The sequence below is a fragment of the Tachypleus tridentatus genome, chromosome 8, assembly GCF_004210375.1.
Source record: "Tachypleus tridentatus isolate NWPU-2018 chromosome 8, ASM421037v1, whole genome shotgun sequence".
Taxonomy (NCBI): Eukaryota; Metazoa; Arthropoda; class Merostomata; order Xiphosura; family Limulidae; genus Tachypleus; species Tachypleus tridentatus.
The window spans coordinates 132,575,148-132,587,768 of record NC_134832.1 but is presented as its reverse complement, the minus strand read 5'-3'; the positions used below and the strand labels follow the sequence as shown (position 1 = coordinate 132,587,768).

The 12,621-nt window shown below is 33.8% G+C and overlaps 1 protein-coding gene across 6 annotated transcripts in view; it reads left to right on the top strand.

The window, feature by feature from the left end:
- The window catches only part of LOC143223517 (sodium-dependent transporter bedraggled-like), a 62,198-nt gene that overhangs the window by 48,959 nt on the left and 618 nt on the right, over positions 1–12,621 (top strand). For 4 of the 6 annotated variants that reach the window (XM_076451598.1, XM_076451599.1, XM_076451595.1 and 1 more), the window contains 2 exons: positions 1,201–1,407; positions 2,156–7,915. In XM_076451598.1, the coding sequence (XP_076307713.1) occupies positions 1,201–1,407; positions 2,156–2,506 (558 nt within the window). In that variant the 3' untranslated portion in view covers positions 2,507–7,915. Of the gene's footprint in view, positions 1–1,200; positions 1,408–2,155; positions 7,916–12,621 lie in introns of those variants that run through there. The other 2 variants (XM_076451597.1, XM_076451600.1) reach the window with 2 other exon arrangements.

Genomic DNA, 12,621 nt, shown 5'->3' with positions numbered 1-12,621 from the left:
TGCTGTCGATGAATATAACTGGGTGACCTATCCATTCGGAATCAATGAGACAACAAATAATTACAACTGAGGAGGAAAACAGTTCATTGATTTACGAAACGACAAATTTTATCAGTCATTGTTTCCCGAAAAGAACTTGGATGAGTTTTGGATTTCCATTAAAAATTCATATCCTGCAATCAGTTCAAAAGCAGTTGAAGTTCTGTTTTCATTTGCATCTTCGTGGTTTTGCGAAATTGGATTTTCAGCATTGACTGAAATTAAAGCCAGAAAGAGAGAGAGGCTTCTTACAGTTGATGATGAAATGCGAGCTTGTTTGTCCATGTTAGAGCCTCGCTTCAATTTGATTTGCTCTTGGAAGCAGGCACAAGCGTCACGTTGAAAACATATGTAAAAATAAAAGTTTTACTTTTCTGCTATACCACAAAATCGTTAAAAACCTTAGAACGACACTCACGGCCAAAGCACGCGATAGTATTGTCAATGTGCAGATGACATTAATATCGCTTGCTTTGACCGTGATTTTCGTTCTCAAGCTTTTTAAGTTAACTCTTCTGTGTTACGTGTATCTAAACGTGATGCCCAATGACATTAATATCGCCTGCTCTGGCCGTGATTTTCGTTATAAGGCTTTTTAAGTTAACTCTTCTGTGTTACGTGTATCTGAACGTGATGCACAATGACATTATTATTGCTTGCTTTGACCGCGATTTTCGTTCTAAGGCTTTCAACGCTTGCCGTATAACGTGTACCTAAAAAAATCGTTAAGGCTTTCCAGGTGTGCCGCAAAAATGTTCAGATTGTCGTAGTGTGCTGCAAGTCAGAAAAGGTTGAGAACCACTGGTTTATAGGATAACTGACGAGAAAGCTTTCTGGTGTTTGTTTACAGACTAATCGATAATGAAGACTACAAACTAAATGATAAGCAACATTTCAGATCTTTGAATTTTTGAACTAACTGGGAAGTAGGTTTTCAGTCAGATCACTCAACGTACTAACTGGCAATCAAATATAGGTTGATTGACGATTAAGTCTTTGAAGAACTCAAATTGTCAAGTCATTTTTAAGTGTTTCAATCTAAGGACTATGTGACCGAAGGTACTTGTTGAAATAACAGGAAATTTGAAGAAAACACTGGTATGTGTTTATATATAGATAAAAGTGTATGTTTTATTTAGTTTGTCATTATAATTTCAACAGATACTTTCCATTGCTTTCGTTCGGTATGGAAATGTTGAGTCAACATACCCTTGGCAAAATGTCGACGCTAACGACACCTACTGGCCACTGTGGCTTAAGAAGCTGGCTGTTATAATACAAACGCTCCCACTACTGATAGTCTTTGGAGGTTGCATTTTTCAAGCGTTTCAGTATTTGAAACCTCTCCCTGGACAAACTTTGCATGAGGTAGGCACGTTTAAGTTTCGTTTTCTATAAAGTCTGATCTCCGAACTTGTGTTCAATGTATTTATTGATAAATCTTCGGAGAAAAGGGAATCTTAAAATATCGTTTTTAAGTGTAAAATAAAATGTCGAAATCACATGTAAGGCAGCTGATAATAATCCGATACTGAATGAAAACTACGAAGTCAGATGAGTTCGATAAAACGAAACCGAAAACAGATTAATTACGATTTCCCAAAAAAAAACCAACGCTGGTTCTTAATCTATTTCTGCATCCTTAATTAGTAAGCATCAAACACACAGACATGAACATCCTGTTAATAACTTCCATGTTTAAGAATTTGGTCTCTGTGTTTAACAAAGAAGCATGTTCTGCGGCGTTTTAAGTGTGGCCAAGAAGATTATAATTATGGATCATATATTTTGGAAAACCTGTTTGTTGGAAATATTAAGGGCTTGAAAAGGATACTTTTACAGTAGTATAACAAATGGTAGTATCAATTTGATGGTAAAGTATCATCATGGAATACAATCTTTAGAAGATAACGACGTAGTTGAAACTGTTTAACTAATTCTTTTAATGTTCGATTTTAAAACTGATATATTTTTGTCTCACGTCCTCCTAACTTATCACGTTTTACTTGTAAATAATGTCATTCTATCTGTTTGTTATCGCTAAATGTTTTTTGAACAGAAATTTTAAGGTTATTTTTCAGCAAAGCTGTTTACAGTTGCACTGTTTGTTTTACAGCGTATACAACAATGGTGTTGTCCCGTGATCGTCACAGCAAATATGGCTTTAACGTCATCGCAAAATAATGCTGTGTCATCTTCTCCGATTAGAGGCGCTGTTAATACAACTTTTGAAGATGATCCACCACCTAAGTACACACCGCCCCCATCGTATTCCTCTGCAACAGCGCGGGTGATCATAAAAAAACTAGTGCGAAGCCGATCTTTGAACGAAGGCAAAAATCGAAAATCTGCCCGTCCGTTGTTCTTTTCGCCAGTTCTCCCGGTCACGTTGGAAACGATATGTGGCGAGACTTTACGAAGTGATTTTTCCTCGCCTGGTTCGTCTCTGTCGTCACCTACAAATTAGAAATATATATTTGAATGTATTGTATATAACAAACGTAATAAATAAATTTAAATATAAACTATTAAAAGATAAAAAACAAAACATTTAGTTGTTTTTCGCGCAAGGCTACACAATCGGCTATACGTATGTACTCTGTCCACAACGATGAAAAGTTTAACGCTGTAACTCCGTGAACTTCGCGCTGATTCACTAGGAAACGAATTTGCAGAGTATATAAAGAAACTGAGGGTTTGTTTCGTTTGTTTGCTTTTGAATTTCGCACAAAGCTACTCGAGGGCTATCTGCGCCAGCCGTCCCTAATTTAGCAGTGTAAAACTAGAGGGAAGGCAACTAGTCATCACCATCCACCGCCAACTCTTGGGCTACTCTTTTACCAACGAATAGTGGGATTGACCGTCACATTATAACGCCCCCACGGCTGAAAGGGCGAGCATGTTTGGTGCGACCGGGATTCGAACCCGCGACCCTCGGATTACAAGTCGAACGCCTTAACACGCTTGGCCATTTCGGGCCGAAACTGATGGAAAATACTTAAAAAAAGGAAAATTTTACTTCTTAAAAAGCTGTGCTCTACAATTTATAATACAAAGTAAACTTTGGATGATAATGTCAAAAGTAATTACTAATTTATTTTTGTTTATTTTTTATTGTTCTTCAACATTTGTAATTTCATTTTTTTTTAAAACAGATGCATTATTTATGAATATTTTTCACTCACCTTCCAGTGGTTCAGCGATAACCTTGAGGTTTTATGACAGCAGTGAGCATAACGCAGATAGCACTTTGTGCAACTTTTTTTTAAAAAAAAAACGAGGAAATAAACAGCATATATGCATCTTGTTTTCCATAGTTTGTAATTGTCAGGATTACAGGATGCGTTTATTTATGAGACATTGAAACATAAAGAACAAAGATACGTCTGTAAAGTACTCAAGGTTTAGTTACTTTTCTATTTGCCGACTACAAAATACAATCCCCCACAAAATATTGTGCTAACTGTAGAGATTTAATTTCGAAACATACTATGATATTTTCCCTGTTAGGCGCTTTCCTGAATAGGGCCCGACGCCGGTGTTCAGCATGCAAGACTGTACGACTAAGTTACCGTGGTCCTCGTTGCGTTACAGTAAATAATAATAAAAAATCACATTTGGGGCCAAGAGCATTATAAGAGTTAGAGTCAAATCCAAGTATTCGGTCTGGCAAGAGTTGCTCGAGAGTTAGCGGTGGTTGACGTCGACTTCCATACTACTAGTTTAAAATTAAAGACGACTAGGCTAATATAGACAGCTCTCACGCAGACCTCAAGGGCACAGCGGTATGTCTGGGGACTCAGTGTTAAAACTGGGTTTGAATACCCGTGGTTGGCAGAGCACAGATTGCCCATTGTGTAGCTATGAGCTTAGTTCCAAATGAACAAGCAAATAAAAAATCAAATCTCACGTAGCTTTGCACAGACATTTAACAAAGCTTCTGAATGAGAAATTCACAAATAATATTTGTTAAGGCCTGTAGAGCTTAAACGTGACAAACTTATTTTTGCTTTTTCAAATTTTGGCGAATTTGTGATAATATGAAGTTTGAATTATAATCATTTTAAGACCTAACATTTCTTTAAGACGCTTTCTTTAAATGTCTAGCATCGCACATATGAAGAATATCAGTGAATATAACGCACCTGTAACAAAAAATAAACAAACTAGAAATTAATGTGAATTAGTTATTCTTGGAATTAATTATTTAGTTATATTTCAATTAAATATACTAATGTTAAGGAAACGAGCTAGCAACTTAAATATGAAAATAAGCTTTTCAATAGTATTTAAACAACACTTGTTTGATTGCCACTAATAGGTTTGGAAATAGACTTTTAATGTCTTTGTATTATTAGATTGTAATAGAGAAATAAAGTCGTTGTCAGTTTCTGTCTACAGTTGAATTATGAAAACAATGAAACCATCGCTATGAGTTAAGTTACGATAAATTTACACAGATTTAATTATTTTGCATATGAGCAAGTGTCTCCAGAGAGTCAGCGGTAAGTTCCTGGACTTACAATGCTAATATTGGGATGCGATTCCCCGCAGAGGACGGATCCCAGACAGCCTATTCTATAGCTTTGCGCTAAAAGATTACTAACAGTATTAGAGAAGGTATAAACTAGATGTGCTTGCGCAAAGTCTTTCAAAGTGTTCTGTTTCAAGAGCAAATAAAACCAATATTAAGAGTAACAAATATTTTTATTTCTTGCTCTCGAAGTTCCTATGTCATGCTGTGTTGTAACCCACAGAGTGCGTTATCCTTCTCGTGATTCAGGACATGTGCACGTTTTACTGACAGCACAAATTGTAACGTTAAGAGTCCCTTACGCGATGTCATTTTTATGTCTACTGACTGACTAACTGATAACATATAGTGGTTAGAATAGGTGACCCCTCCAGGAGGCCTTCGACCCTTTTGCGGAGAAATAACACCCCTCACTATTTGTGAACGGAAAGTATGCATGCTGATAATAGGGTTTATTATCCAGAACACAGACAACTATGCGTAGCTTTATGCTTAATACCAAACTATATAAATCGCATATTAAAAGTAAAGTTTTCTATGCGTACAAACCAGGTAAAACAAGAAGCACCGTGTGTTGAGTACCCAGAGATGAAATAATAGTGAAATGAAAGTGAAATGCTATAAATATGAATCTTGCTCGTTGTGTTTATGATACATTTCAAACTGGCAAGGTTATAAGACCTGAATTTTCATGTGCAACATATTTTTCTCGTAGCTTAAGCTGAATTGTGTGTTGAGTAGCCAGTGTTGAAATAATTTAGAGTTTAATTTACCTGCGTTATATTTCATTATTATTGTAGCACACGTTTGGTTCTTCTTCCATTATTCAACAAAGACGTGAATTAGCGTCTGATTGTACTTCAATTTACCAATAGATGGCGCTCCTCTTTAAGAAAATCAGACAAACCATGGACATTTTCATGTGTTTGTTTGTTTAGAAGTAAGCATAAAACTACACAATGGACAATCTGTGCTCTGCCCACCACTGGTATCGAAGCTCGGTTTTAGTGATGTGAGTTCGCAGACATACCGCTGTGCCACTAAGGGGTCATCTCATTTAGAGAGGTAGATTTTAAGAACGTAGAAGATAAGCAGAATGAAAACTAAAACGGAAATTGATTGACAACAATAATCAACCAGTAATAACAGTAATTATGTAATATATTAGCTTACCTAATGATGAAATATTATTTTTATTGTTACATAAATCAAAACGTGGAACAACTAATAGATTTACTTCTCTTTTGAAATCACTCAGTCACTTTTACTTCAAATCATTTAATAAAAAGTTAAGCGGCGTTGGTTCAAAAGTCACCAAAGTCATTACTCAAACTGATTTTTTTCAATCCTGTTATTTTATGTAATTTCCAGCACGACAGTTTCAATAATTTTGTCGTGCGTGTACTTAGAGTTTAATTCTTTTAACTTCTTTGAGCTGTTATGGATAATTTACGTTACACTTAATGAAATACTCCACAATTATTATATAAATGTGTTTTTTAACAATCGCTCGTACTTTTTATTAACGTTCTTATATAGCTGCATGATTCAAAGAAAATTAAATATATGTATTTTTGTGTGTATTTAAATTTAGCATTTATTGTCAAAGCTATACTTATTAATAGGTTATCAACTAAGGCATGTTTTTGCTCTGGTAGTTTGACGTAAACAGCTTGTACCATAATTTTGTACACCTTTGAAACTGAGTAAATCACAAAAAGCTACGATATCAAGTAACAAATGATAAAACCATTGATCAAATGGTCTGAACGTATTAAAGGACTAATTAAATTACATTTGTTTGCAAATGATCCAACAAGTTTTATGTTACGCGAGTGTTGTCACACTTATAACGCTATAATTTTCATTTCAACATTTATAAAACCTGGTGTTTAACTGGGATTAATATGTGAGATAAAAAAAATGTATCTGTTGAGAAAGACATTAGTACCCCTAGTTTCCGTTCTCAGATAGATTAATGATTACAGTTTGTTTGTAAGTTACTACAGTAACAAAACAAAAGGTTCCCGTTTTTCACGTGGGCATATTTCTTTATACGCATAGGAAACTTGTTACTATGTAAAGTGTGTTAAATTACTCTGTTTTGTTTAGTATAAGTATATGTATTTGAAGTAGTTAAATGTTTTATTGAGTGTTGAAATTTTGCCCTCTCATTTTAATTGTATATATTTAATTGCTAAACGTTAATATATTTAGCAAGCCAAATAAAATTAACAAACTGTTTATTTGGGATGTTTAAAAAAAACTATCCGTCGGTTCTCAAACAGTGTTAGAAGTTTCATCTTTGTGTTAATTTTAACATGTGAGTTTAGTTCACTGAAATTTACTTAATATTTGCTGACAAACTGTAAATAATTAATTTTCATTGTCGTGATACATTCTAATTACAAAGTTAACAAGATAAGAGTATTTCTTTGCAGTAGAGTTTAGCACAAAAATGTATATAATTTCGGAGAACTCATCATGTCGTACAATATAGGACTTTAATATTTATTTTGGTTAACCCTATCCGCTGTAAAACACAGATTTACTAAGATATGTAGTTATTTTTTATATTAAGCGCTTCCATCCTATGTTTTATGTTTGAGTAAAACAACTTAACTTAAGACATGAAACTAAATTCTAATCACGTCTGGGAACAGCATAGTCAATTGGGTTTTGATTAAAATCGCCGTAGCAAACAAGCGTAATGGCCAGACACAATCCCCCAAATCTCTCACTTAATGAGATTGAGCGTGACCCAGTGATTAGCGTGCCTGATTGTGGGTCTGTGGATTCCTCATTCGTGTCTCGTTACTGGAAAAAAAAACAAAAAAAAACATTATTTGCTGAACGAGAGTGAAAATTGCTGTGTTGTTACTTTCCTAATAATACAACTACGAATAAAGTGTATGGAAGTCAAATTACTGGGAGTGTCAGCGAAACGTGTATCATGTAGTTAATGGGGCCTGAGTTTAGTTTGAATGTTCATAATCAGATTTTTAATGTTGTTTATATGTATATGAGGTAATATAATTTTTGAATAATTGAAACTTATATGAATAGCTTAAGAAAGGAATTATTTAACTTACCGTATAGTGAGATTACTGTACATACTTCTCGACATAAAAATTATTCCGTGACAAGAAATCGTTGTGTAAGTTTATTTATTTAGCGTGTCTGCATGCTTTGGTACACCGAATGGTAAAAACGATATATACCGCTACGCCTTTACATTTCGGTAATGTAAGTTCACCTATACTACTGCATACGTAACGAAAATAAAAAATTTAATAACTTAAAGTACGATGCATTACATGATATCTAAGTATGTATAATAATCCGTGTCCAACTGAGTCCCTGTTGCACGTACGTATTCGCAGAAATACTGCATTGTTGCATTTGTTGTGAGATTTTCAATCAACATCAGTACTATGTGTTGTCTAATTTTTTAAGTGAGAATACATAATTTCAGTTAATTCTATTTATATTCCACATTTAGCATTTATAAATTATTAAAACTTAGACGTTGAACTTATTTGTATTGTACGTATTTCATGATTTTAAATATTTAGTATAATAAATTGGGTTTTCCAACAATCTTGAACTTTCAACCTGCTTTCTGGCGGTTAAATAAAGGTATTTATTGTTATGCGTTACTCTTAATTGAGTTTACAGTCGATGATGAAAGCCCTCAACCACAATGGACTTACTCATAAGAAAGTATTTGATTGTTTAGGGCTTAATTAAGCAAACTCTTAGCTTTAAACAAATGAAAACTCATTTTTTATCTTTTCCATTAAAATCGGTCTTGTTTGTACATTTACTTTGTTTGTTATTACTTCGTTTATTTGCTTCCATAACAGCTTCCGAATGGTCTTTTTCTTTCTTCAAATGGTCTCTTTCAAAGTTTTCATCCTGACATCTTGGTCAATAAAAGAGTGTAAGTGTGTTTGCACACAGTGTTAAACCTGGCAAGATTCTTAAGGTAAGAGTGCAAACGTGCCTTGTCAACAACCAAAAACGTTTGACCTGATCATTCGTAACTATAGCTGTGTTTCTAACACACTGTTTCACTTTAACTTGCTTTTATTTTGGTTCCATTCTACAATCACTCTATTAATGTATTTCCATTCATATAATTTGATTCACGCTTCCTCGTAACATTTTCGGTTTGTTTTCTTTGTTAATTTTGTTCTTTTACTTTGAAAAAGTTTTTATGCAGGTTTATTCAACTTTATTCATCGGTTAATTTCATTTTAAAAAATCACATACACACGAGATAACAGGTGCTCATTGTAGTTTGTTGTTGAATTATCTGACAGCAGGTCACACAAAGGTCGGGAAAAATCTAATACCATTACCAGGATCTACCAAACTGTGTATCACTCGTACTTTCAACTACTTTCAGTATGACTTTCCTTTCTTATTTTTTGGTATCTACTACTTTTATTATTATTATTTAGGAGACTTGTGAAGTTAGCTCCAATAATCCAGGCTAAAATATCGACTACGATCACAATGTAAGGCAAGTGAAGACATATGATACTAATAAGAAACGTTAACTAGTTCATCTCTATGTTGTTGAAAACATAATAAAACGCACATTTAACGAGTAAAGCATGTCATTTTTCACATCTTTTTTTAAGTTATTGTCTTCTGTTACTTTAGCACAAAGTTAATTTCCTAAACTTTAGTTTGAAAGGAAGGGTATTATTTTTTCAACAAACCTAAAACAGTTTAAAATATTTTTGCTAGCTAGATTTCTTCACTGACACGGATTTAAGAAAGCCAGTATTGCACGTACAAGGTTTTAGTCAAAAGAAACAGATATGTAAGTGATAGAAGATCAGAAAATCATTTCAGATACATGTAATGACATTTGGAAGGCCAAGCACATGATACAGACGATACCGACTGAATTTAAGAAGCGCTAAAAATAACATCCGTAGACGAACCTGGTTTTTTTGTTTAACGTGCATTACGAACGTCATGAAAACAAAGGAATAGACTTGTATGTAAGAAGGCCCACTAGTCAAGCTATCATTGACGGTATCACGATTTGTGTATAGGCATTTTAGCATTTACTATCCTCGGAATCTATGTTAGTTATCAGTAATATAAAACAATCATTTACAAATTCTTGATATTCTAGTAGATATTCAGTTGCTGTAGAACTGGTTGATGAAAGATGTGAAACTTTGAAAAAAAGGCAACAGTCTGAAAATAAAAGAAAGGACTGGTTGAATAAGGGAAGAAAGCGTTCAGATAAGTTATTAAGTTAAACTTTCTTTGTGTCAGGGAAGAATTGCTTCAAATAAATTAAGCGGAGATAACACTCGTGTAGCTTTGCGCAAAATTCAAAAACAAACAAAAACAAAACGAATAAATTATTAAATTAGCCTTTCTTTGTGTGAGGAAGGAAAGGGTTCAAATGAATTATTTAATTAAACTTTCCTTGTGTAAGGAAGGAAGGGATTTAAATAAATTATTAAATTAAATTTTCCTTCTGTGAGGAAGGAAAGGGTTCAAATAAATAATTTGATTAACCTTTCCTTGTGATGAGGGAATAAAGTTTTACATAAGTTATTAAATTAATCTTCATATATGTGAAGGAATATAGTGTTTAAATTACTAAAGTAATCTCTTCCTATGTGAGTGGGAAAAGGGGTAAGAGTAATTATTAATTAATCTCTTCCTATAATTATTACTTTACTGTATCTGTTAAAATGATACAAGTGGAAGAACAACCAGGGACTATGAGTTATGAAAGCTAATCTCTGTGAGTTCCATGTATTCCTAATCTCTTATGAAACAGAAAAAAATAGTTTATTACCGTAACAGTTTACCTATAAGTTAATTCAGTCACAAACCTGACCTCCTAGCCTCCTGAAATAGCATTATCGTCTGTGAAAAAATAACAAAACATTGTAAGAGACAGTTCTGTAAGTTGGAAGTTTGACTATTTTTGAGAGAGAAAACAAGTTTGTGAGTAATGTAAGAGAAATACATTGATTATTAATTAAGTGGATTAGCAGAACAATGGGTCTCACTTCTTTAAGGATGAAGCTTGATAGAGGAAATATTTTCATACGACTGTCGTTATATCCGATAACAGCTGTTATCATCTTACATGACAACATGACAGTGAATGGATAGTGAGTGTACAAAAGATTAACTAATTTGAAAAATAGAATCCAGATTCAGTCAGCGGGAAGAATTGGAAATGAACTGTGAGCGGAATATATTTAGATACATAAGAGGAACCTAGCGGTTGAAATAAAGCACATTAACTTACACTCTGAACAGTTTTCATTACTATATTCAGCTTACAAATATATTATTACTGTTCTTGGAATGTCAACTTAATAAGACTGACTGTGGATCAAAACTTAACGTTCCATGAGTGGTCAGTATAAAAACTAATAAATACTCTCAGATCTCTAGACTGTTTCCCTCCCCGAGTTGCAGGCTCGAATTCTAGTTATTAGTTCAAAATTAGAACCTCCCATAATGGAAACTTATAGAATCTAACTTGAACGTTACTGTTCAGATTGAAAATGGCTCGGCATGGCCAGGTGGTTAGGGTGTTCGACTCATAATCTAAGGTTCGCGGGTTCGAATCTCGTCACACCAAACATGATCGTCCTTTTAACTGTGAGGTCGTTATAATGTGTCGATCAATCTCATTGTTTGTTGATAAAAGAGTAACTCGCGAGTTGTCAATAGGTGGTGCTGGCTAGCTGCCTTCTCTGTATTCTATCACTGCTAAATTAAGGTCTGTTACTGCAGATGATCCTCGAGTAGTTTTGTGTAAAATTCAAAACAAAACAAACAAGTGTTCAAAGTTTGCAATGAATACAAATGAAAGTACCTACATGGCCGAGGCCTTGAAAGTGGTCGCAGTAATTGTGAGATACTCTAACCTTCATGTAGTAGTTCAAATCGTATTCAACAGGGTAGAGATAGAGGTCATATGTATCTGCCCCTCCCAGGTCTGTAAGGCCCATGTATAAATTATGAGAACTAGAACCATAACCTTTATTACACACTGTATACACAGTTTAATAATTGGGTGCTCCGTACTAGAAACACTTTAACTAGGAAAGGTAGCTGAAGTGTAAAATGTTTTACTAAACGGAAAAGAATAGCACAATATAAACAAGTCACTTCAACAATGAGAACACGATAACTTATTTTAATAAACTTGTACGTGACAGTCTCACGTTGTCTAATAGGTGAGTAATTACACAAAAAATAAAGTTGTTGGCTGCTTTATCGGTGGAAATGATAGCATAACTACTACGTAACCAATACTTTACGCTCAGTAACATTTTTCTTCTCTCCTAACATGTTCATTGTTGTTAATAGTGAATTTCCTTAAGTATGTTTTGCGTTAACAGTAATTTCTTCAGGTATGTTATGTTTTAACAGCGAATTTTTGCAGGTAAGTTATGTGTTAACAATGAATTTCCTTAGGTATGTTATGTGTTACTACTGAATTTCCTTAGGTGTGTTATGCGTTAATAGTGAATTTCCTTAGGTATGTTACGCGTTAATAGTGAATTTCCTTAGGTATGTTACACGTTAATAGTGAATATTCTTAGGTATGTTACGCGTTAATAGCGAATTTCCTAAGGTATGTTATGCGTTAATAGTGAATTTCCTTAGGTATGTTACACGTTAATAGCGAATTTCCTAAGGTATGTTATGCGTTAATAGTGAATTTCCTTATATATATATTATTCACTCAGATTATCCATTTTTATTTCACTTTTCTTATTCCGTTGAGATGAAATTTTATGCAATAATTCCATAATTACCTGTTTAGTGAGTTTCCAATTAATATTAGATCATTCCGCTAATTTATGATCTTCGCTGATATATGCTGTAAATCATAATTAGTTATAATGAACAATACGTGGTCAATGGAAGAATAAATGTAAGGAGATGAATTACTTTTACATTGAGGGGATAAATTGTTGTGTAATTACTTAATTGTTGTGTCACATGAGCTTCACATACTTCTTCAGCAGAATCCCCTCCTC